This window comes from Procambarus clarkii, chromosome 69 (genome assembly GCF_040958095.1).
Source record: "Procambarus clarkii isolate CNS0578487 chromosome 69, FALCON_Pclarkii_2.0, whole genome shotgun sequence".
NCBI lineage: Eukaryota > Metazoa > Arthropoda > Malacostraca > Decapoda > Cambaridae > Procambarus > Procambarus clarkii.
The window spans coordinates 10,897,369-10,924,402 of record NC_091218.1 but is presented as its reverse complement, the minus strand read 5'-3'; the positions used below and the strand labels follow the sequence as shown (position 1 = coordinate 10,924,402).

General features: G+C 41.2%; 3 protein-coding genes across 3 annotated transcripts in view; 2 read left to right on the top strand and 1 right to left on the bottom strand.

The window, feature by feature from the left end:
* The window catches only part of LOC138355823 (trichohyalin-like), a 24,252-nt gene extending 10,576 nt beyond the window's left edge, over positions 1-13,676 (top strand). Inside the window, exon 3 of the mRNA XM_069311357.1 lies at positions 13,223-13,676. Within this exon, the coding sequence (XP_069167458.1) occupies positions 13,223-13,676 (454 nt within the window). The remainder of the gene's footprint in view (positions 1-13,222) is intronic.
* A 3,329-nt stretch (positions 13,677-17,005) lies between these two features.
* On the bottom strand, positions 17,006-24,859 carry LOC138355822 (uncharacterized). Its single transcript, XM_069311356.1, has 3 exons — positions 24,823-24,859; positions 24,492-24,571; positions 17,006-17,902 (listed from the first exon to the last, which is right to left on the bottom strand). The coding sequence occupies exons 1-3, from the start codon at positions 24,857-24,859 to the stop codon at positions 17,006-17,008; spliced, it is 1,014 nt and encodes a 337-aa protein (XP_069167457.1).
* Positions 24,858-26,798, top strand: LOC123772337 (proteoglycan 4-like). The gene has a single exon (XM_045765430.1). The coding sequence runs from the start codon at positions 24,858-24,860 to the stop codon at positions 26,796-26,798; it is 1,941 nt and encodes a 646-aa protein (XP_045621386.1).
* The last annotated feature ends 236 nt before the right edge of the window (positions 26,799-27,034 follow it).

The following is a 27,034-nucleotide window of genomic DNA, read 5'->3' as shown; positions in this document are numbered from 1 at the left end:
CCAGGGTGTTCTAGCGTATATATGTTCCAGGGTGCTCTAGCGTGTATATGTTCCAGGGTGCTCTAGCATGTATATGTTCCAGGGTGCTCTAAGTAGTAGGGATGGCTCCACACAGGGGATTTTTTTTTCTGGGAGAAAAATCCCCTGTGCGCCCCAAGGGTTTCAGGTAAATTTAGAATATCCCCTGTGCGCCCCAAGGGTTTCAGGTAAATTTAGAATATCCCCTGTGCGCCCCAAGGGTTTCAGGTAAATTTAGAATATCCCCTGTGCGCCCCAAGGGTTTCAGGTCAAATATCCCCTGTGCGCCCCAAGGGTTTCAGGTAAATTTAGAAAATCGTGTGTAGCGCTTGGGGGTTTTCAGGTAAATTTTGTCAGTCGCAGATTTTAGAAGTAAGGATTTCTTATGAGAAAAATAATTTCCGAGACTTAGAAGTTTGTTAAAGCCTTATGGGAGAAATTCAAATAACGTGTGTAGCACTTTAGGGCTTCCAGGAGAACTCTACGGACATATTTTACATGTTTTCAACTTACAAAATCGTCTATGCAAGCCTTAGTTATTCATATAAATTTAGAAAATCACCTGTGTAAGTCATTGTTTTCAGGGTTTCGTACATCACACCCCCCTCCCTCCCCCCCTTACCTCGCAATCTGTCGCCTCACCTGTGTTTACTTTAGACGTCAGCCAGACACGGCCTTCAGGTCACCTCGGTAATCTTATCTTATCTTCTCCATAATAATATCTGGACCGTCCCTCCTCTCTCTCTCTCTCTCCTTTCATTCAGTTCAACTATTTTCCAACATCGTATGTTTGCTCCTTTTCATTAAGCAAGTCAGTATGTTTGCTCCTTTTCATTAAGCAAGTCAGTTTTACACAAATAAATCATGTTAGTAAGCAAGTTCTAGCTCACGTTCCCCACCTTAGTCCCCTGTCGTATAATGAATACTATCATTCCAATCCCTCTAAAATTTAAAAATAATCATATTTCAAATGTAGTTCAATACAGTAATTTAGTTACCAAGCTCCAGCTCTTGTCCTCCGCCTTAGCTCTCTCTCGTATCTTCGTTAGTATCAGTCCAATTTCCCTGAAATTTCTACCCTCTGTATTTCAGACATAGTTTAGTAAATGCAAACAATTATCAAACTCTAGCTCTTGTCCCCAGCTTAGTTCATTTGTACAAAATCATTAGTAACAGTCCAAATTCCCTGAGATTTTTAGCCTCTGTATTTCAGACACCGTAAATAAGATCAAAACAGTTACCAAGCTCCAGCTCTTGTCCTCCGCCTTAGCTCTCTCTCGTATCTTCGTTAGTAACAGATCAATTCCCCTGAAATTTCTACCCTCTGCATTTCAGACACCGTAAATAAGATCAAAATAGTTATCGAGCTCCAGCTCTCGTCCCCGCCTTAATTCTCTTTCGTATCTTTGTAAATAACCATCAATTTCCCTAAAATTAAAAGCAGACATACTTCAAAGTTAGTAAATAAGATCAAGTCAGTTACTGAGCTCCAGCTCTCGTCCCCGCCTTAGTTCTCTTTCATATCTTTGTAAATAAACCATCAATTTCCCTGAAATTTTTTACCCTCTGTATTTCAGACATAGTAAATATGAAGTAGACAATTATAAAACTAGCTCTTGTCCTCTGTCCAAGCTCACTTTTGTAAAATCATTACTCTCAGTCCAAATCACCCAACTACATTTTCAGACATAGTAAATAAAAACCAGTTCAGTTATCAAGTTTCAACTCTTGTGCCCCAGCTTAGTTCATTTGTGCAAGTTCTTTATTTTCCAACTAAATCACCCTGAGATTTAAGATCACCTTATTTTCTAACGTAGTAAAATTAATCTGGACATTAGCAAAGCTCCATTTCCTCAGCCTTAGATCATCAGACATAAATATATTCGATCAAGTCCCTCTCCAGCCTATCTGTTTATCTGAGTAATTACTTTACCCTTCTCATCCCCAACGTATCAATCCCCCAACGTATCAAAACCTTCAATAATCATACTGTATTTGCATATTTTCTCTATATTCAGCTGCGTTCTTGACATTTGTCCATGTTTTCTGTGTTCATTCCATGTTCTACAAATGTTCACAGTCCCATTCAGTTCATATTTTCACAAGTATCTCCATTTTTTAGTCTCATTATGTTCTCTACAAATTCTAGTCATATTTTCTATGTTTTCATATTCATCACATGTTCTCTTTACAACTTTTATACTCAATATTCATGCTAACTTCCATATTTTGTGTTCTTTGTCAATATTCATGTTCCTCTACAAGTTCATGTTCCTCACAAGATCACTTCGTTTTTTCACCTTCACTTACATGTTTTCTACATTCTTTGTCATATTCTCCATGTTCTTCACAAGTCCATTGTTCATTCTTTGTAATCCCTATTCTCCTTATCATGTTTTCATGTTCTCTGTAAGTTCATATTCCCAGCATGTTCACTGTATTCATCAACTTTTCTTACATGTGTTCTTTGCCATGTTCCCCCATATGTTCTCTGGGTTTTCCCCTTACATGTTATTTAACGTTCCTTAACTAAAAAAATCTTTCGCCAATCAACTAAAACATAGTCACTTTCGTCATTTCTCAACTAAACCTATTATCCAGTCAACTAAAAATAGTCAGAAATAGCCTCGTTCAACACTGTTCTTAACTAAAACAGCCTTTCGCTTAGCTAAAAATTGTCAAAGGAATCTTTTCAGCACTGTTCATAACTAACTTTATCCATAGTCAAGTAAGAAAATATAGTCAAAGATATCTATCATCGTCGTTCTTAACTGGCATTATACTTTGTGGAGCACTAAAATAGTCACTGTCGTCATATTTTGTCTTTTTCCTCAACTAAAAGAGTCAAATGTAACTTTTTCAACACTTTCGTAACTAAAATTATATGTCGCTAAGTAAGAAAAAATAGTCAAATGTAACTTTTTCAGCACTTTCGTAAAAATTATATGTCGTTAAGTAAGAACAAATAGTCAAAGGTGCTCTCCGTAACACCAAAGTTACTCTTCGAGATAACAAAAAGACGCTCTCAAACACTCAAAAATTTACTCGCATCCTCAAAGTTATTCTCAGAGTCATCAAAAAAGTTAATCTCAGTTATCAAAATGCTATTCTCCAAGTAGCCTTTCATTCATCAGAGAACTTTCTAAGACATCTTCGTTCATTAAAGTTAATCTCAGAGGCATAAAAGTTATTCTCGGAGCTATCAAAATTAATCTCTAAAACAACAAAAGTTAATCTCTATCATCAAAGTTGATCTGCAAGATATCTTCGAGACATCAAAGTTACTTTTCATTACATCAAAGACGCATTCAAATACTACCCATGTTCTCAGAAGTCATTCTCAAAGTTATTCAAAGAGCTAACAAAAGTTATTCTCAGAGTCACCTTCGTTCTTCAGAGAAACTTTCCAAAACATCTTTGTTCATCAAAGTTATTCTCAGAGTTAACAAAGGTAATCTCTAACTCACTCTCAGTCATCAAAGTTAATCCAAGAGACGTCAAAGTTAATCTAAGACATCATCTTTCATCAAAGATATTCTCTCTAAACCATCAATGTTCTTCTCTAAGACATAAAAGTTATTCTCTATGTCATCAAAGTTATTCTCTGAGCTAACAAAATACTACTCATGTTCTCAAAGACATTCTCCAATTCATCAATGTTGTTTCAAAGACATCAAAGTTAATCTCAGAGTTATCCAAAGACATTCTCAAAGACATCAAAGTTAATCTCTAAGACATCAAGTTATTCTAAGAGCTATCAAAAGTTATTCTCAGCCATGATATGTTATTCTCTAACTCACTCACTTCCATTCATCAAAGACATTCTCTAAGCCCTCAAAGTTATTCTCTAAGACAACAAAGTCATTCCCGGAGTCATCAAAAAGTTATTCTTCGAAACATAAAATTTGCTCTGTAAGATATCTTCGTTCATCAAACTTATTCTCAGAGATATCTAAAGTTATTCTCAGAACAATCAAAAGTTATTCTAAGACAGCAAAAGTTATTCTCAGAGCTACCCAAAGCTATTCTCAGAGTCACCTTCGTTCGTCAGAGAAACTTTCCAAAACATCTTTGTTCATCAAACTTGTTTTCAAAGTCATCAAAAGTTAATCTAAGACATCTGCTTTCATCAAAGTTATTTTCAGAGACATCTAAAGTTATTATGTAAGACATAAAAGTTATTCTCAGAGACATCAAATGTTATTCTCGAAGTCATCAAAGATATTTTCAGAGACATCTAAAGTTAATTTCTATGTTATAAAGTTATTCTCAGAGACATCTAAAGTTAATCTTGGTCATCAAAGTTGTTCTCTAAACATCAATGTTGTTCTCCAAGACATCAAAGATGTTCTCAAAATCATAAAAGTTATTCCCAGAGCTATCAAAGTTATTCTCAAAGTCATCAAAGTTATTCAAAGAGCTAACAAAAGTTATTCTCTAAGTAACCTTTCGTTCATCAGAGAAGCTTTCTAAGACATCTTCGTTCATCAATGTTGATCTCTAAGTCACCTTTGTTCATCAAAGAAACTCTCCTTCTTCCATCAAGTTATACTTTAAGACAACCTTGTTGTTCTCTAAGATATCTTCAGGCATAAAATTTCTCCCCAAATGTAACTAGTTCAGCTTTTCATACCAAACCTGCATTTCTGTTAAAATATATTTTCGCAGACACTTTACCCTAAAACTGTTCTCTGAACTATCCTAACTTAACTTACCTTACCTTACCTATCTTACCTAACTTTACCTATCTTACAATACCTTACCTATCTTACCTGACTTTACCTATCTTACCTAACTTAACCTGCATAACCTAACTTTACCTTTACCTTACCTTACCTATCTTACCTAACCTAACCTAACTTTACCTATGTTACCTAACTTAACCTTCATAACCTAACTTTACCTATCCTAACATAACTTACCTTACCTTCCCTATCTTACCTAACTTTACCTATCCTAACATAACTTACCTTACCTACCTTTCCTAACTTAACCTGCTTAACCTATCTTACCTAACTTTACCTATGTTACCTTGCCTTACCTACCTTTCCTAACTTAACCTGCTTAACCTATCTTACCTAACTTTACCTATGTTACCTTACCTTACCTACCTTTCCTAACTTAACCTGCTTAACCTATCTTACCTATCTTACCTAACTTTACCTATCTTACCTAACTTTACCTATGTTACCTTACCTTACCTACCTTTCCTAACTTTACCTATCTTACCTAACTTACCTACATTACCTAACTTAACTTAACCTGCTTTACCTATCTTACCTAACTTAACCTGCATAACCTAACTTTACCTATCCTAACCTAACTTACCTTACCTTACCTATCTTACCTAACTTATCCTGCTTAACCTATCTTACCTATCTTACCTAACTTTACCTATCTTACCTAACTTAACTTTCATAACCTAACTTTACCTATCCTAACATAACTTACCTTACCTTACCTTCCCTATCTTACCTAACTTGCTTTACCTAACTTAATCTTACATTCCCAAACTGATGTATCCTAACTTATCTAGTCAAACCAGACATGATCTAACTTAAGTATTCCTTCTTGTCTTTGTGTTTCGTCAATCATTGTCTCATATTCATTTACTCATTTCATTAGTTAATTTCTCAAATGGTCACTTATGCATTTCAAGTGCTATTTTGTTAGAGATTGGATATTTAAGCATTTCAAAGAATTATAATTTCTCAAATGGACGTTTTTGCATTTCAAGTGCTATTTGTTAGAGATTGGATATTTAAGCATTTCAAAGAATTTTTTTTATATATGGGCATTTACTCATTTCAAGGGATAATTTCTCAAATGGACGTTTTTGCATTTCAAGTGTTATTTGTTTAAGATTGGGTGTTTAACCATTTCAAAGGATTTTTGTTATATATGGGAACTTACTCGTTTCAAGGGCTAATTTCTCAAATGGTCATTTTTGCAGATCAAGGGTTATTTGTTAAAGTTCATCAAGTTGCCCATAAGTTGTATTTATTATGCTTGTTATCATATGTTCTTATTCCCCAACCCCTTAACCTAACCTCTTGTAATCTTAGTGTATTTAGTAGGTTCTATCTTATGTTCTTATTCCCCAACCCCTTAACCTAACCTCTTGTAATCTTAGTGTATTTAGTAGGTTCTATCTTATGTTCTTATTCCCCAACCCTTTAACCTAACCTTTCAGATGTAGTTTGTTGAATATATTATCCTTTTCCTAACCTTTCAGATGTAGTTTTGTTTCTCCTTTTTGTATATTTTTACCCAAACCATCTTTCCTTCTTTACTTTGATTCTCCTACTCCTTCTAACCCTCCTTTTCTATCTCTCTCCCTTATTCTCTCTCTTCCTCCCCCTCTCTCTCCCTCATTTGCTCAAATGCTCTCTTGTTTCTCAAATTCAAGTCTTATTGCTCCCATTCTCACACCCTCATTCTGATTCACTTAGTTTTTCTTTTTCTCAATTCAAGTCTTAGTGCTCCCATGCCCACACTCTCTCTCGTTCTCTCTTCTTTGGTCCCATTTTCTTCCGCCCCCTCTCTCTTACTCCTTGCTCTTCTTTCATGCTCTCACTCCCTTGAGCTCTTGTTTCTCAATTTCAAGTCTTAGTAGATCTGATTCTTTACTATTGTAATTTTTATTATTACTATGATAAAGAATGAACTTATATGTGAAAACAAAGTAAAGAAGGTTAAGTGGGATGGTGGGTTTGGGTAAAAATATACAAAAAGGAGAAACAAAACTACATCTGAAAGGTTAGGAAAAGGATAATATATTCAACAAACTACATCTGAAAGGTTAGGTTAAAGGGTTGGGGAATAAGAACATAAGATAGAACCTACTAAATACACTAAGATTACAAGAGGTTAGGTTAAGGGGTTGGGGAATAAGAACATATGATAACAAGCATAATAAATACAACTTATGGGCAACTTGATGAACTTTAACAAATAACCCTTGATCTGCAAAAATGACCATTTGAGAAATTAGCCCTTGAAACGAGTAAGTTCCCATATATAACAAAAATCCTTTGAAATGGTTAAACACCCAATCTTAAACAAATAACACTTGAAATGCAAAAACGTCCATTTGAGAAATTATCCCTTGAAATGAGTAAATGCCCATATATAAAAAAAATTCTTTGAAATGCTTAAATATCCAATCTCTAACAAATAGCACTTGAAATGCAAAAACGTCCATTTGAGAAATTATAATTCTTTGAAATGCTTAAATATCCAATCTCTAACAAAATAGCACTTGAAATGCATAAGTGACCATTTGAGAAATTAACTAATGAAATGAGTAAATGAATATGAGACAATGATTGACGAAACACAAAGACAAGAAGGAATACTTAAGTTAGATCATGTCTGGTTTGACTAGATAAGTTAGGATACATCAGTTTGGGAATGTAAGATTAAGTTAGGTAAAGCAAGTTAGGTAAGATAGGGAAGGTAAGGTAAGGTAAGTTATGTTAGGATAGGTAAAGTTAGGTTATGAAAGTTAAGTTAGGTAAGATAGGTAAAGTTAGGTAAGATAGGTAAGATAGGTTAAGCAGGATAAGTTAGGTAAGATAGGTAAGGTAAGGTAAGTTAGGTTAGGATAGGTAAAGTTAGGTTATGCAGGTTAAGTTAGGTAAGATAGGTAAAGCAGGTTAAGTTAAGTTAGGTAATGTAGGTAAGTTAGGTAAGATAGGTAAAGTTAGGAAAGGTAGGTAAGGTAAGGTAACATAGGTAAAGTTAGGTAAGATAGGTAAAGTTAGGTAAGATAGGTAAGATAGGTTAAGCAGGTTAAGTTAGGAAAGGTAGGTAAGGTAAGGTAACATAGGTAAAGTTAGGTAAGATAGGTTAAGCAGGTTAAGTTAGGAAAGGTAGGTAAGGCAAGGTAACATAGGTAAAGTTAGGTAAGATAGGTTAAGCAGGTTAAGTTAGGAAAGGTAGGTAAGGTAAGTTATGTTAGGATAGGTAAAGTTAGGTAAGATAGGGAAGGTAAGGTAAGTTATGTTAGGATAGGTAAAGTTAGGTTATGAAGGTTAAGTTAGGTAACATAGGTAAAGTTAGGTTAGGTTAGGTAAGATAGGTAAGGTAAGGTAAAGGTAAAGTTAGGTTATGCAGGTTAAGTTAGGTAAGATAGGTAAAGTCAGGTAAGATAGGTAAGGTATTGTAAGATAGGTAAAGTTAGGTAAGATAGGTAAGGTAAGGTAAGTTAAGTTAGGATAGTTCAGAGAACAGTTTTAGGGTAAAGTGTCTGCGAAAATATATTTTAACAGAAATGCAGGTTTGGTATGAAAAGCTGAACTAGTTACATTTGGGGAGAAATTTTATGCCTGAAGATATCTTAGAGAACAACAAGGTTGTCTTAAAGTATAACTTGATGGAAGAAGGAGAGTTTCTTTGATGAACAAAGGTGACTTAGAGATCAACATTGATGAACGAAGATGTCTTAGAAAGCTTCTCTGATGAACGAAAGGTTACTTAGAGAATAACTTTTGTTAGCTCTTTGAATAACTTTGATGACTTTGAGAATAACTTTGATAGCTCTGGGAATAACTTTTATGATTTTGAGAACATCTTTGATGTCTTGGAGAACAACATTGATGTTTAGAGAACAACTTTGATGACCAAGATTAACTTTAGATGTCTCTGAGAATAACTTTATAACATAGAAATTAACTTTAGATGTCTCTGAAAATATCTTTGATGACTTCGAGAATAACATTTGATGTCTCTGAGAATAACTTTTATGTCTTACATAATAACTTTAGATGTCTCTGAAAATAACTTTGATGAAAGCAGATGTCTTAGATTAACTTTTGATGACTTTGAAAACAAGTTTGATGAACAAAGATGTTTTGGAAAGTTTCTCTGACGAACGAAGGTGACTCTGAGAATAGCTTTGGGTAGCTCTGAGAATAACTTTTGCTGTCTTAGAATAACTTTTGATTGTTCTGAGAATAACTTTAGATATCTCTGAGAATAAGTTTGATGAACGAAGATATCTTACAGAGCAAATTTTATGTTTCGAAGAATAACTTTTTGATGACTCCGGGAATGACTTTGTTGTCTTAGAGAATAACTTTGAGGGCTTAGAGAATGTCTTTGATGAATGGAAGTGAGTGAGTTAGAGAATAACATATCATGGCTGAGAATAACTTTTGATAGCTCTTAGAATAACTTGATGTCTTAGAGATTAACTTTGATGTCTTTGAGAATGTCTTTGGATAACTCTGAGATTAACTTTGATGTCTTTGAAACAACATTGATGAATTGGAGAATGTCTTTGAGAACATGAGTAGTATTTTGTTAGCTCAGAGAATAACTTTGATGACATAGAGAATAACTTTTATGTCTTAGAGAAGAACATTGATGGTTTAGAGAGAATATCTTTGATGAAAGATGATGTCTTAGATTAACTTTGACGTCTCTTGGATTAACTTTGATGACTGAGAGTGAGTTAGAGATTACCTTTGTTAACTCTGAGAATAACTTTGATGAACAAAGATGTTTTGGAAAGTTTCTCTGAAGAACGAAGGTGACTCTGAGAATAACTTTTGTTAGCTCTTTGAATAACTTTGAGAATGACTTCTGAGAACATGGGTAGTATTTGAATGCGTCTTTGATGTAATGAAAAGTAACTTTGATGTCTCGAAGATATCTTGCAGATCAACTTTGATGATAGAGATTAACTTTTGTTGTTTTAGAGATTAATTTTGATAGCTCCGAGAATAACTTTTATGCCTCTGAGATTAACTTTAATGAACGAAGATGTCTTAGAAAGTTCTCTGATGAATGAAAGGCTACTTGGAGAATAGCATTTTGATAACTGAGATTAACTTTTTTGATGACTCTGAGAATAACTTTGAGGATGCGAGTAAATTTTTGAGTGTTTGAGAGCGTCTTTTTGTTATCTCGAAGAGTAACTTTGGTGTTACGGAGAGCACCTTTGACTATTTGTTCTTACTTAACGACATATAATTTTTACGAAAGTGCTGAAAAAGTTACATTTGACTATTTTTTCTTACTTAGCGACATATAATTTTAGTTACGAAAGTGTTGAAAAAGTTACATTTGACTCTTTTAGTTGAGGAAAAAGACAAAATATGACGACAGTGACTATTTTAGTGCTCCACAAAGTATAATGCCAGTTAAGAACGACGATGATAGATATCTTTGACTATATTTTCTTACTTGACTATGGATAAAGTTAGTTATGAACAGTGCTGAAAAGATTCCTTTGACAATTTTTAGCTAAGCGAAAGGCTGTTTTAGTTAAGAACAGTGTTGAACGAGGCTATTTCTGACTATTTTTAGTTGACTGGATAATAGGTTTAGTTGAGAAATGACGAAAGTGACTATGTTTTAGTTGATTGGCGAAAGATTTTTTTAGTTAAGGAACGTTAAATAACATGTAAGGGGAAAACCCAGAGAACATATGGGGGAACATGGCAAAGAACACATGTAAGAAAAGTTGATGAATACAGTGAACATGCTGGGAATATGAACTTACAGAGAACATGAAAACATGATAAGGAGAATAGGGATTACAAAGAATGAACAATGGACTTGTGAAGAACATGGAGAATATGACAAAGAATGTAGAAAACATGTAAGTGAAGGTGAAAAAACGAAGTGATCTTGTGAGGAACATGAACTTGTAGAGGAACATGAATATTGACAAAGAACACAAAATATGGAAGTTAGCATGAATATTGAGTATAAAAGTTGTAAAGAGAACATGTGATGAATATGAAAACATAGAAAATATGACTAGAATTTGTAGAGAACATAATGAGACTAAAAAATGGAGATACTTGTGAAAATATGAACTGAATGGGACTGTGAACATTTGTAGAACATGGAATGAACACAGAAAACATGGACAAATGTCAAGAACGCAGCTGAATATAGAGAAAATATGCAAATACAGTATGATTATTGAAGGTTTTGATACGTTGGGGGATTGATACGTTGGGGATGAGAAGGGTAAAGTAATTACTCAGATAAACAGATAGGCTGGAGAGGGACTTGATCGAATATATTTATGTCTGATGATCTAAGGCTGAGGAAATGGAGCTTTGCTAATGTCCAGATTAATTTTACTACGTTAGAAAATAAGGTGATCTTAAATCTCAGGGTGATTTAGTTGGAAAATAAAGAACTTGCACAAATGAACTAAGCTGGGGCACAAGAGTTGAAACTTGATAACTGAACTGGTTTTTATTTACTATGTCTGAAAATGTAGTTGGGTGATTTGGACTGAGAGTAATGATTTTACAAAAGTGAGCTTGGACAGAGGACAAGAGCTAGTTTTATAATTGTCTACTTCATATTTACTATGTCTGAAATACAGAGGGTAAAAAATTTCAGGGAAATTGATGGTTTATTTACAAAGATATGAAAGAGAACTAAGGCGGGGACGAGAGCTGGAGCTCAGTAACTGACTTGATCTTATTTACTAACTTTGAAGTATGTCTGCTTTTAATTTTAGGGAAATTGATGGTTATTTACAAAGATACGAAAGAGAATTAAGGCGGGGACGAGAGCTGGAGCTCGATAACTATTTTGATCTTATTTACGGTGTCTGAAATGCAGAGGGTAGAAATTTCAGGGGAATTGATCTGTTACTAACGAAGATACGAGAGAGAGCTAAGGCGGAGGACAAGAGCTGGAGCTTGGTAACTGTTTTGATCTTATTTACGGTGTCTGAAATACAGAGGCTAAAAATCTCAGGGAATTTGGACTGTTACTAATGATTTTGTACAAATGAACTAAGCTGGGGACAAGAGCTAGAGTTTGATAATTGTTTGCATTTACTAAACTATGTCTGAAATACAGAGGGTAGAAATTTCAGGGAAATTGGACTGATACTAACGAAGATACGAGAGAGAGCTAAGGCGGAGGACAAGAGCTGGAGCTTGGTAACTAAATTACTGTATTGAACTACATTTGAAATATGATTATTTTTAAATTTTAGAGGGATTGGAATGATAGTATTCATTATACGACAGGGGACTAAGGTGGGGAACGTGAGCTAGAACTTGCTTACTAACATGATTTATTTGTGTAAAACTGACTTGCTTAATGAAAAGGAGCAAACATACTGACTTGCTTAATGAAAAGGAGCAAACATACGATGTTGGAAAATAGTTGAACTGAATGAAAGGAGAGAGAGAGAGAGAGGAGGGACGGTCCAGATATTATTATGGAGAAGATAAGATAAGATTACCGAGGTGACCTGAAGGCCGTGTCTGGCTGACGTCTAAAGTAAACACAGGTGAGGCGACAGATTGCGAGGTAAGGGGGGGAGGGAGGGGGGTGTGATGTACGAAACCCTGAAAACAATGACTTACACAGGTGATTTTCTAAATTTATATGAATAACTAAGGCTTGCATAGACGATTTTGTAAGTTGAAAACATGTAAAATATGTCCGTAGAGTTCTCCTGGAAGCCCTAAAGTGCTACACACGTTATTTGAATTTCTCCCATAAGGCTTTAACAAACTTCTAAGTCTCGGAAATTATTTTTCTCATAAGAAATCCTTACTTCTAAAATCTGCGACTGACAAAATTTACCTGAAAACCCCCAAGCGCTACACACGATTTTCTAAATTTACCTGAAACCCTTGGGGCGCACAGGGGATATTTGACCTGAAACCCTTGGGGCGCACAGGGGATATTCTAAATTTACCTGAAACCCTTGGGGCGCACAGACGATATTTGACCTGAAAAAAAATATCGTCTGTGAGGCGCCTTCCCTACTACTGCTCTAGCGTGTATATGTTCCAGGGTTGCTCTAGTGTGTATATGTTCCAGGGTGCTCTAGCGTGTATATGTTCCAGGGTGCTCTAGCGTGTATATGTTCCAGGGTGCTCTAGCGTATATATGTTCCAGGGTGCTCTTGCGTATATATGTTCCAGGGTGCTCTAGCGTATATATGTTCCAGGGTGCTCTAGCGTGTATATGTTCCAGGGTGCTCTAGCGTATATATGTTCCAGGGTGCTCTAGCGTATATATGTTCCAGGGTGCTCTAGCGTATATATGTTCCAGGGTGCTCTAGCATGTATATGTTCCAGGGTGCTCTAGCGTATATATGTTCCAGGGTGCTCTAGCGTATATATGTTCCAGGGTGCTCTAGCGTATATATGTTCCAGGGTTGCTCTAGTGTGTATATTTGTTGAAAGGTACGTGTATTACGATACAGGTACAGAACCCCCCGTGTGTATGAAGAACAGAACACCCCGCGTGTGTATGAAGAACAGAACACCCCCCGTGTGTATGAAGAACAGAACACCCCGCGTGTGTATGAAGAACAGAACACCCCGCGTGTGTATGAAGAACAGAACACCCCCCGTGTGTATGAAGAACAGAACACCCCGCGTGTGTATGAAGAACAGAACACCCCGCGTGTGTATGAAGAACAGAACACCCCGCGTGTGTATGAAGAACAGAACACCCCCCGTGTGTATGAAGAACAGAACACCCCGCGTGTGTATGAAGAACAGAACACCCCGCGTGTGTATGAAGAACAGAACACCCCGCGTGTGTATGAAGAACAGAACACCCCGCGTGTGTATGAAGAACAGAACACCCCGCGTGTGTATGAAGAACAGAACACCCCGCGTGTGTATGAAGAACAGAACACCCCGTGTGCATGAGAGGAACAGAACACCGTGTGTGCAAGAGAGGAATAGAACACCCCGTGTGTGTATGAGAGGAACAGAACACCCCGTGTGTGTGCGCAAGAGAGGAACAGAACACCGTGTGTGTACAAGAGAGGAACAGAACACCCCGTGTGTGTGCGCAAGAGAGGAACAGAACACCGTGTGTGTACAAGAGAGGAACAGAACACCCCGTGTGTGTGCGCAAGAGAGGAACAGAACACCGTGTGTGTACAAGAAAGGAACAGAACACCCCGTGTGTGCAAGAGAGAAACAGAACACCCCGTGTGTACAAGAGAGAAACAGAACACCGTGTGTGTACGCAAGAGAGGAACAGAACACCGTGTGTGTATGAGAGGAACAGAACACCCCGTGTGTGCAAGAGAGGAACAGAACACCCCGTGTGTACAAGAGAGGAACAGAACACCCCGTGTGTACAAGAGAGGAACAGAAGACCGTGTGTGTACAAGAGAGGAACAGAACACCCCGTGTGTGCAAGAGAGGAACAGAACACCGTGTGTGTCCAGAGAGGAACAGAACACCGTGTGTGTGCAAGAGAGGAACAGAACACCCCGTGTGTGTGTACAAGAGAGGAACACAACACCCCGTGTGTACAAGAGAGGAACAGAACACCCCGTGTGTACAAGAGAGGAACAGAACACCCCGTGTGTGTGTACAAGAGAGGAACAGAACGCCGTGTGTGCAAGAGAGGAACAGAACACCGTGTGTGCAAGAGAGGAACAGAACACCCCGTGTGTACAAGAGAGGAACAGAACACCCCGTGTGTGTGTACAAGAGAGGAACAGAACACCGTGTGTGCAAGAGAGGAACAGAACACCGTGTGTGCAAGAGAGGAACAGAATACCCCGTGTGTACAAGAGAGGAACAGAACACCCCGTGTGTACAAGAGAGGAACAGAACACCCCGTGTGTACAAGAGAGGAACAGAACACCCCGTGTGTACAAGAGAGGAACAGAACACCCCGTGTGTACAAGACAGGAACAGAACACCCCGTGTGTACAAGAGAGGAACAGAACACCCCGTGTGTACAAGAGAGGAACAGAACACCCCGTGTGTACAAGAGAGGAACAGAACACCCCGTGTGTACAAGAGAGGAACAGAACACCCCGTGTGTACAAGAGAGGAACAGAACACCTCGTGTGTACAAGAGAGGAACAGAACACCTCGTGTGTACAAGAGAGGAACAGAACACCCCGTGTGTGTGTACAAGAGAGGAACAGAACACCCCGTGTGTACAAGAGAGGAACAGAACACCCCGTGTGTGTACAAGAGAGGAACAGAACACCCCGTGTGTGTACAAGAGAGGAACAGAACACCCCGTGTGTGTGTACAAGAGAGGAACAGAACACCCCGTGTGTACAAGAGAGGAACAGAACACCCCGTGTGTGTGTACAAGAGAGGAACAGAACACCCCGTGTGTACAAGAGAGGAACAGAACACCCCGTGTGTACAAGAGAGGAACAGAACACCCCGTGTGTGTGTACAAGAGAGGAACAGAACACCCCGTGTGTACAAGAGAGGAACAGAACACCCCGTGTGTGTACAAGAGAGGAACAGAACACCCCGTGTGTGCAAGAGAGGAACAGAACACCCCGTGTGTACAAGAGAGGAACAGAACACCTCGTGTGTACAAGAGAGGAACAGAACACCTCGTGTGTGTGTACAAGAGAGGAACAGAACACCCCGTGTGTGTACAAGAGAGGAACAGAACACCCCGTGTGTGTACAAGAGAGGAACAGAACACCCCGTGTGTACAAGAGAGGAACAGAACACCCCGTGTGTACAAGAGAGGAACAGAACACCCCGTGTGTGTGAGCATCTCATCAGAATATTAATGAGCAGCTCCACTGTGAAACATTTGTGCAGAATAGAACGTCGATTTAAATGACACACGAACACAAAGAATTGAGTTGAATGCATTGATGACGAGCATTAGGGAAGGATGCAGCTACGTGGGCAGGGGCTGCTGAGGAAGGGGCTGCTGAGGAAGGGGCTGCTGAGGAAGGGGCTGCTGAGGAAGGGGCTGCTTAGAAAGGGGCTGCTAAGTGGCTGCTGAGGAAGTGGCTGCTGAGGAAGGGGCTGCTGAGGAAGGGGCTGCTTAGAAAGGGGCTGCTGAGGAAGGGACTGCTGAGGAAGGGGCTGCTAAGTGGCTGCTTAGAAAGGGGCTGCTGAGGAAGTGGCTGATGAGGAAGGGGCGGCTGAGGCAGGGACTGCTGAGGAAGGGGCTGCTGAGGAAGGGGCTGCTGAGGAAGGGGCTGCTGAGGAAGGGGCTGCTTAGAAAGGGACTGCTGAGGAAGGGGCTGCTGAGGAAGGGGCTGCTGAGGAAGGGGCTGCTTAGAAAGGGGCTGCTGAGGAAGGGGCGGCTGAGGAAGGGGCTGCTGAGGAAGGGGCTGCTTAGAAAGGGACTGCTGAGGAAGGGGCTGCTGAGGAAGTGGCTGCTGAGGAAGGGGCTGCTTAGAAAGGGGCTGCTGGGGAAGGGGCTGCTGAGGAAGGGGGTGCTTAGAAAGGGGCTGCTGAGGAAGGGGCGGCTGAGGAAGGGGCTGCTGAGGAAGTGGCTGATGAGGAAGGGGCTGCTTAGAAAGGGGCTGCTGAGGAAGGGGCTGCTTAGAAAGGGGCTGCTGAGGAAGGGGGCGGCTGAGGAAGGGGCTGCTGAGGAAGAGGCTGCTGAGGAAGGGGCTGATAATGAAGGGGGCTTCTGAGGAAGGGGCTACTGAGGAAGTGGACGCTTAGGAAGGGGCTGCTTAGAAAGGGGCTGCTGAGGAAGGGGCTGCTGAGGAAGAGGCTTCTGAGGAAGGGGTTACTGAGGAAGGGGGCTGCTGAGGAAGAGGCTTCTGAGGAAGGGGTTACTGAGGAAGGGGGCTGCTGAGGAAGAGGCTGCTGTGGAAAGGGCTGCTGAGTAAGGGGCTGCTAATGAAGGGGGATCCTGAGGAAGAGTCTGCTGAGGAAGGGGCTACTGAGGAAGTGGATGCTTAGGAAGTGGCTGCTGAAGAAGGGGGCTGCTAAGGAAAGGGCTGCTGAGGAAGGAGACTGGTGAGGAAGGGTCTGGTGAGGAAGGGGCTGGTACGGAAGGGGGCTGCTGAGGAAGTGGGCTGCTGAGGAAGTGGACTGCTGAGGAAGGGGCTGCTGAAGAAGTGGGCTGCTGAGGAAGGGGCTGCTGAAGAAGTGGGCTGCTGAGGAAGGGGCTGCTGAAGAAGTGGGCTGCTGAGGAAGGGGCTGCTGAAGAAGTGGGCTGCTGAGGAAGGGGCTGCTGAAGAAGTGGGCTGCTGAGGAAGGGGTTGCTGAGGAGGAGCCTGCTGAGGAAGGGCCTACTGAGGAAGTGGATGCTTACGAAGTGGCTGCTGAGGAAGTGGGCTGCTGAGGAAGGGGGCTGCGGGGGATGGGGCTGCTAAAGAAGGGGCTGCTGAGGAAGGAGGCTGCTGAGGAAGGAGCTGTTGAGGAAAGGGCTGGTTAGGAAGGGGGCTGGTGAGGAAGGTGCTGCTGAGGAAGGGGCTACTGAGGAAGTGGATGCTTAGGAAGTGGCTGCTGAGGAAGGGGCTGCTAAAGAAGGGGCTGCTGAGGAAGGGGCTGCTGAGGAAGTGGATGCTTAGGAAGTGGCTGCTGAGGAAGGGGTTGCTGAGGAAAAGGCAGCTGAGGAACGTGGCTGCTGAGGATGGGGCTGCTAAAGATGGGGCTGCTGAGGAAGGAGGTTGGTGAGGAAGGTGCTGCTGAGGAAGGGGCTGCTGAGGAAGGAGGTTGGTGAGGAAGGTGCTGCTGAGGAAGGTGCTGCTGAGGAAGAGGTTGCTGAGGAAGGGGGCTGCCGTTGAAGGGGATGCTGAGGAAGGCGATGCTGAGGAAGGGGGCTGCCGAGGAAGGGGATGCTGAGGAAGGGGGCTGCCGAGGAAGGGGATGCTGAGGAAGCGACTGCTGAGGAAGAGGCTGCTAAAGAAGGGGGCTGCTGAGGAAGGGGCTGCAAAAGAAGGGGGTTGCTGAGGAAGGAGCTGCTGAGGAAGGGGGCTGGTGAAGAAGAGGCTGTTGAGAAAGGGGCTGCTGAGGAAGGGGGCTGCTAAGAGGCTGCTGAGGAAGGGGGTTGCTAAGGGGCTGCTGAGGAAGTGGGCTGCTAAAGGAAGGGGTTGCTGAGGAAGGAGGTGCTGAGGAAGGAACTGCTGAGGATGGGGGCTGCCAAGAAAGGGGGCTGCTGAGGAAGGGGTTGCAGAGGAAGTGGGCTGCCAATGAAGGGGATGCTGAGGAAGGGGTTGCTGAGGAAGGCGATGCTGAGGAAGGGGGCTGCCGAGGAAGGGGGCTGCCGAGGAAGGGGCTGCTGAGGAAGGGGCTGGCGAGGAAGGGGGCTGCTGAGGAAAGGGCTAGCGAGGAGGGGGGGCTGCTGAGGAAGGGGCTGCCGATAAAGGGGCTGGCGAGGAAGGGGGCTGCTGAGGAAGGGGCTGCTGAGGAAGGGGCAGCCGAGGAAGGGGCTGCTGAAGGGGCTGCCGAGGAAGGGGCTGCTGAGGAAGGGGCTGCTGAGGAAGAGGCTGCTGAGGAAGGGGCTGACGAGGAAGGGGGCTGCTGAGGAAGGGCCTGCTGAGGAAGGGGGCTGCCGAGGAAGGGGCTGCTGAGGAAGGGGATACTGAGGAAGAGGCTGCTGAGGAAGGGTACTGCTGTGGAAGAGGTTGCCATTCTCATCAACCTTAGCAGACCAGGTAATAAAAAAAAAATATATATATATATATATATATATATATATATATATATATATATATATATATATATATATATATATATATATATATATATATATATATGTCGTACCTAGTAGCCAGAACGCAGTTCTCAGCCTAATATGCCTGGCCCGATTTGCCTAATAAGCCAAGTTTTCATGAATTGTTTTTCGACTACCTAACCTAACTTTTTCGGCTACCTAGCCTAACCTAACCTATAAAGATAGGTTAGGTTAGGTAGGGTTGGTTAGGTTTGGCCATATATCTACGTTAATTTTAACTCCAATAAAAAAAAATTATCTCATATATAATGAAATTGGTAGCTTTATCATTTCATAAGAAAACAATTAGAGAAAATATATTAATTCAGGAAAACTTGACTTATTAGGCAAATCGGGCCTTGCATAGTAGGCTGAGAAGTGCGTTCTGGCTACTAGGTACGACATATATATATATATATATATATATATATATATATATATATATATATATATATATATATATATATATATATATATATATATATAGTGTGTGTGAGAATGAAGCGGACTAGTGCACTGATCAATAAATATCATGACAATATGATGATGCCAATATGATGAAGACATCATATTAGGATATGAGGAGCTAGCGTATAATGACAACGAACTGGGGTGACAGAACGGTGCCCAACCACCCACTTGGACCATATTGTATCGATCGCCAGCCCCACAAGATACACGCCGATCGTTGTACCAACTCGCCCAAGTGGATGGACTCCGCTCGTAAGTCTCCAGGAGCAGCAGGATATACATAATGGGCGAGAAAGAGAAGCAAGAAGGACCAACAATAACACAACACCAACATCAAAGGGAATTCAGCAATCCCATTGTTTACTAAGTTGATGAGATAGGCTCCTATCCTAACCTCATATCTCAGCTGCTATCCTAGCCTCATATCTCAGCTGCTATCCTAGCCTCATATCCCAGCTGCTATCCTAACCTCATATCTCAGCTGCTATCCTAACCTCATATATCAGCTGCTATCCTAACCTCATATCTCAGCGGCTCTCCTAACCTCATATCTCAGCTGCTATCCTAACCTCATATCTCAGCTGCTATCCTAACCTCATATCTCAGCGGCTCTCCTAACCTCATATCCCAGCTGCTATCCTAACCTCATATCTCAGCTGCTATCCTAACCCCATATCTCAGCTGCTATCCTAACCTCATATCTCAGCTGCTATCCTAACCCCATATCTCAGCTGCTATCCTAACCTCATATCTCAGCTGCTATCCTAACCTCATATCATAAGAACATAAGAACATAAGAACAAAGGTAACTGCAGAAGGCCTATTGGCCCATACGAGGCAGCTCCTATCTATAACCACCCAATCCCACTCATATACTTGTCCAACTCGCGCTTGAAACAATCGAGGGACCCCACCTCCACCACGTTACGCGGAAATTGGTTCCACAAATCGAACCAGTATTTACCCAAGTCTTTCCTAAATCTAAACTTATCCAATTTATACCCATTGTTTCGTGTTCTGTCTTGTGTTGATACTTTTAATACCCTATTAATATCTCCTTTGTTATGTCCATTCATCCACTTGTAAACCTCTATCATGTCACCACTAACTCTTCGCCTTTCCAGTGAATGCAATTTAAGCTTTGTTAATCTTTCTTCATATGAAAGATTTCTAATTTGGGGAATTAACTTAGTCAGCCTACGCTGGACACGTTCAAGTGAATTTATATCCATTCTACATTAAGGCGACCAAAACTGAACTGCATAATCTAAATGGGGGCCTAACCAGAGCAAGATATAGCTTAAGAACCACACCAGGTGTCTTGTTACTAACGCTTTGATTAATAAATCCCAGTGTCCTATTTGCCTTATTACGAACATTCATGCATTGATCCTTTTGTTTTAAATTCTTACTTATCATAACTCCCAGATCCCTTTCGCAATTCGACTTCGCAATCTCAACACCATCTAGCTCGTATCCTGTAACTCTATCATCATTACCTAGCCTCAAAATTTTACATTTATCAGCATTAAACTGCATCTGCCAATCCTTTGACCATTTCAAAACCCTATTTAGATCAACTTGAAGTGACAGTGAGTCTTCTTCCGTGTTAATTTCCCTACCGATTTTTGTATCATCTGCAAATTTGCAAATATTGCTACTCAATCCTGAATCTAAATCATTGATATATATTATAAACAACAGAGGTCCCAGGACAGGGCCTTGAGGCACTCCACTTACAACATTTTCCCACTCTGACTTAACCCCATTTATACTAACTCTCTGTTTCCTTTGGTATAGCCATGCCCTAATCCAACTTAATATAGCACCCCCAATACCATGAGCGTCTATTTTTGTAATCAGTCTTTCATGTGGCACTGTATCAAAAGCTTTGCTAAAGTCAAGGTACGCAACATCACAATCCTTACCACTATCAACTGCCTCAACTATGCTGGAATAAAAAGATAGCAAATTTGTTAAATATGAACGGCCGTTTGTAAAACCATGTTGCGACTCATTTATAAATTTGGGTTTTTCCAGATGAAGACGAATTTTATTTGCAATTATCGATTCAAATAGCTTTCCCACAACAGACGTTAGGCTAATTGGTCGATAGTTTGACGCAAGTGATCTATCTCCTTTCTTAAAAATTGGTATCACATTAGCAACTTTCCAAAACTCTGGCACTCTGCCTGACTCTATTGATTTATTAAATATGGTTGACAGTGGGTCACAAAGCTCCTCTTTGCATTCTTTAAGCACCCTGGCAAACACTTCATCCGGCCCTGGGGATTTGTTTGGTTTTAGTTTTACTAATTGTTTAATTACATCCTCCCTGGTAACTGCTAAACTCGTCAACCTGTCCTCGTCCCCACCCACATATACTTGTTCGGCTGAAGGCATATTGTTAAGTTCCTCTTTAGTAAATACAGATATAAAATATTTATTAAAAATACTACTCATCTTTTCATCATTATCTGTTATTTGACCTGTCTCAGTTTATAATGGACCTATCCTCTCCCTAATCTTTGTCCGGTATAACTGGAAAACCCCTTTAGGATTTGTCTTTGCTTGCTCTGCTATGCGAACTTCATAGTTTCTTTTTGCTTTCCTTATCTCTTTTTTAGTATTTCTAACCAGTTGTAAGAATTCCTGTTCTAAACTGATTTCCCCATTCTTAATCCTCTTGTACCAAGCTCTCTTTTTACCACTAAGGTTCTTCAAATCCTTTGTTATCCACTTTGGATCATTAGTATTTGATCTATTCAATTTATATGGTATACTACATTCCTGGGCTTCGCTTAGAATATTTTTAAATAGGTTATATTTTGAGTCCACATCGAAAACCCCTTTTACGTCACCTATCGCTGGGTTCACGTCTAGCTCTAAGACCGGCCCACACCCCATACCCAAGACTTTGCAATCTATTTGTTACGAACTCGAGCCCAGCGTCGTAGCACGGAGCAGTGACGTCCACGCCATCTGTGAGTCAGCTCCCGAAACCCCCCTCCAAATGGACGACGCCATCTAGTGAGAACGAGATATACCGGCCACAGGGGCTGGTTTCTCGTCTTAATCAGCTCGTGACATAGCCGCTGCTGACCTCTGGTGAGGTGGCGCTTAGACAGCAACGCCATCTATGGAGTGGATAGGTGGGCGTTTGTGTCTAAGCCTGTAAGTGAGGTGCCCTAGGGTGTCCCTAGTACTGATGACGTGTCTGATTACAGAGTCGACCTGGGACTGCTGGATTGGACGATAGGCAGTCTACCCAAGGCAGCCATAGTCTCTCTACATGTTTGCTGCAGAAGCTGTGAGTCACCCCCGGACGAACACTGTTGAGTGTGTTAGCCTGCCTGTGACGTGGCAGTACCAGGAATCGTCTTATTTGGGGGCTGGCTGGTGGGAGAGACTGGCCACTGTGGTGCAGAGAGAGGAGAGTGATCGGCGGAATCACACGAGGCTCCTGCCTAGGGCTCGCAACCCTAGTATCGATCGTGGAGTGGCCTACACAGCGGAGCTGATCGGAACCTGCCAGCTACAGGCTGGATTTGTGGTTGAAGGCCTCCACGGCGCTGCACCCAGTGGGACTGTGATCTGGCTGGCCTGTGGCCGGGGTAGATTCGCTGAAAGAATCAGAGGATTCATCGTGGGCCACGAAGAAGAGAACCAGGGCTACTCATCGTGTGCACCGTGGAGCATCCCGTCGTCTTCAGAGGAAGACGATTCTGTACATTGTGTATTTATACCCCCCGTGTGACAGTTTATATATTTATTTATGGTGGTGGTGATTATATATATAGATATCTGAGCATTTGTATCCCTTTCCCTTTAATTTAACTTGCGTTACGGAACGCCCCTTGAAAGCCACTACTAACTTGGGGCCAGATACCCAAACTCTAATAAGATCAGAGAAGAACCCGGTTGCGACCCAATAGGGCCGTAACACTATTTGACCCAATAAATTTCTTAGGTTATTGAAATTAGCTTTTCGAAAATCAGGTACTTTAACAGAATTTTCTCCTACAGATCTATTCCATTCTATGCTAAATCTTATTTCTTTATGATCACTGTTCCCTAGCTCATTTCCTATTTCGAGGTCATTAATTTGTGTTTCCCTGTTAGTTAACACTAAATCTAAAATATTATTTTCCTGTGTTGGTTCCTTAATGTGTTGCATAAGAAACCAATCGTCAATTAATTCTAGAAAATCTTCTGCTTCATTATTCCCTGTTTTGTTCAACCAGTTTATTCCACTAAAATTAAAGCCACCGATGACATAAATACTGTTAGATCTAGATGCTCTAGATATTTCATCCCATAGATGCTTTGCTTCCATTCTGTCTAAATTTGGTGGCCTATATATAACTCCTATTATAATATTATTAGCTTTTTCGTTTAATTCTATCCAAATAGTTTCTGTGTGTGGCTCAGACTTGATTCCCTCTTTGAGACTACATCTCAAATTGTCCCTAACATATATGGCTACTCCCCCTCCTCGTCTAATATATCTATCTGTGTGAAATAGTTTAAATCCATTTATCTGATATTCAGCTAATAGTTCTCTATTTTCTACATTCATCCACGTTTCGGTAAGCGCGATAATATCTAATTTTTCTGTGCAGACAAGAGCATTTAATTCGTTTATTTTGTTTCTTAGACTTCTACTGTTAGTGTAATATACCCTAAGTGAATTGTTATTTTGAGGCCCTTCTCTTTCAATGATCATTTTGCCAATTCCTTTCTCCCCCAAACACATACTTTTATTACCTCCTTCCTCCAAATCAATTCCCATACCACTATCTACTAACAGTTTAAACCCAAACAAACACCTCTAACCACTGGTTCCAACGAGTTTGCAACAGCAACAACCCCAGCCCTCGATAGATGCACCCCATCATGAGCATACATTTCATTTCTTCCATAGAAGCGTTCCCAGTTGTCTATGAAAGATATTGCATTAGATTTGCAATATCTTTCCAGCCTGCAATTGACACCAAGTGCCCTCGACATCCATTCATTTCCCACTCCCTTTCTTGAAAGAATGCCACATATGATCGGGATTCCTCCCTTGCTCCTAACTAATTCTATCAATTTCATGTCATGAATCTCTGTATTAGTTCCTCACTCCTAACTCGTCCAACATCATTACCCCCTGCACTAATACAAATAATGGGTTTGTTCCCATTTCCCGTCATAATATCTTTCATGTTTCCAACAATATCACCAACACCAGCTCCCGGATAGCAAACCCTTAACCTGTTTCCTTTATCTCTGGCACAAAACGTTCTGTCTAAATACCTCACCTGGGAATCTCCCACAACCAAAATTCGCTTTTCCTTTAGGGCACTTTGAGGGACCTGCGCTTCAATGTTCCTCGTTGCTTTGCCTTTGCCTCCTCGTTGAACTACAGGTTCACCACAGCACTCGTCCTCTAACACATCAAATGCGTTAGAAGTCCTTAGGCTATTAGGTGTCGGTTTTGCCAAGGTCTTCTTGAGACCCCTGTCCTTTACAACTTGCCAAGACGAGGTCTTTTTACCACTGGTCTCCTCCTTTGTTTCTTCCTGATGTTGTTTCAGCTGTCGTACCTCCTCCCGTAGAGAATCCAGCTCTGTCCTCAGAGCTCCAAGTAAATTCACCAGTTTCTTCACTAATTCTTCCATTGTTGCTGTAATAATATTACTACAATCAGAGCTCCAGCTAACACAACCTCTCACTGTGACAGCACCTGACTGACAGGTGCTCATATCCCAGCTGCTATCCTAACCTCATATCCCAGCTGCTATCCTAACCTCATATCCCAGCTGCTATCCTAACCTCATATCCCAGCAGCTATCCTAACCCCATATCCTAGCTATCTTAACCTTATATCCCAGCTGCTATTTTAATCGTTTTTCCCTAATAATTATCTTCCCTTACCTTCCTCCTGATAAGTATCATTATCTACGTCCTTCATGTCAATTACAGTTCCTTACCTTGCTCCTAATACAGTTCCTTACCCTGCTCCTAATACAGTTCCTTACCTTGCTCCTAATACAGTTCCTTACCCTGCTCCTAATACAGTTCCTTACCATGCTCCTAATACAGTTCCTTACCCTGCTCCTAATACAGTTCCTTACCTTGCTCCTAATACAGTTCCTTACCATGCTGCTAATACAGTTCCTTACCATGCTCCTAATACAGTTCCTTACCCTGCTGCTAATACAGTTCCTTACCCTGCTGCTAATACAGTTCCTCACCTTGCTCCTAATACAGTTCCTTACCATGCTGCTAATACAGTTCCTTACCCTGCTGCTAATACAGTTCCTTACCATGCTCCTAATACAGTTCCTTACCATGCTGCTAATACAGTTCCTTACCCTGCTGCTAATACAGTTCCTTACCTTGCTCCTAATACAGTTCCTTACCATGCTGCTAATACAGTTCCTTATCCTGCTGCTAATACAGTTCCTTACCATGCTCCTAATACAGTTCCTTACCCTGCTGCTAATACAGTTCCTTACCCTGCTGCTAATACAGTTCCTTACCTTGCTCGTAATACAGTTCCTTACCATGCTGCTAATACAGTTCCTTACCATGCTGCTAATACAGTTCCTTACCATGCTGCTAATACAGTTCCTTACCCTGCTGCTAATACAGTTCCTTACTTTGCTCCTAATACAGTTCCTTACCATGCTGCTAATACAGTTCCTTACCCTGCTGCTAATACAGTTCCTTACCTTGCTGCTAATACAGTTCCTTACCCTGCTGCTAATACAGTTCCTTACCCTGCTGCTAATAGAGTTCCTTACCATGCTGCTAATACAGTTCCTTACCTTGCTCCTAATACAGTTCCTTACCCTGCTGCTAATACAGTTCCTTACCCTGCTGCTAATAGAGTTCCTTACCCTGCTGCTAATAGAGTTCCTTACCTTGCTGCTAATACAGTTCCTTACCTTGTTCCTAATACAGTTCCTTACCCTGCTGCTAATAGAGTTCCTTACCATGCTGCTAATACAGTTCCTTACCATGCTGCTAATACAGTTCCTTACCATGCTGCTAATACAGTTCCTTACCCTGCTCCTAATACAGTTCCTTACCTTGTTCCTAATACAGTTCCTTACCATGCTGCTAATACAGTTCCTTACCATGCTGCTAATACAGTTCCTTACCATGCTGCTAATACAGTTCCTTACCATGCTGCTAATACAGTCCCTTACCATGCTCCTAATACAGTTCCTTACCCTGCTGCTAATACAGTTCCTTACCTTGTTCCTAATACAGTTCCTTACCATGCTGCTAATAGAGTTCCTTACCATGCTGCTAATACAGTTCCTTACCTTGTTCCTAATACAGTTCCTTACCTTGCTGCTAATACAGTTCCTTACCTTGCTCCTAATACAGTTCCTTACCTTGCTGCTAATACAGTTCCTTACCCTGCTCCTAATACAGTTCCTTACCTTGCTCCTGTTACAGTTCCTTACCTTGCTCCTGTTACAGTTCCTTACCTTGCTCCTGTTACAGTTCCATACCATGCTCCTGTTACGGTTCCTTACCTTGCTCCTGTTACAGTTCCTTACCATGCTGCTAATACAGTTCCTTACCATGCTGCTAATACAGTTCCTTACCATGCTGCTAATACAGTTCCTTACCATGCTGCTAATACAGTTCCTTACCATGCTGCTAATACAGTTCCTTACCATGCTGCTAATACAGTTCCTTACCATGCTGCTAATACAGTTCCTTACCATGCTGCTAATACAGTTCCTTACCATGCTGCAAATACAGTTCCTTACCCTGCTGCTAATACAGTTCCTTACCCTGCTGCTAATACAGTTCCTTACCTTGTTCCTAATACAGTTCCTTACCTTGTTCCTAATACAGTTCCTTACTTTGCTGCTAAGACAGTTGTGTGATGTTGTGGCCAGACCCGAGGTCCCACTGATGGTCCCCCGGCAGCCACAGACACGGCAAAAGACGCCCTTCAGAGAACAATGGCTAGTTTACTGCCTCTTAAACTCCGGGTGTTGAGGCGAAGTTGAGACCTCCGAGGAGGGAGGAGGAGGGCGAGGATCACGGGTCGTAACTCAACCCATCTTTACCTGTCTTATCCTTCAACGTGTCTATCTACAGCCTGTGAAGGAGGGACTTT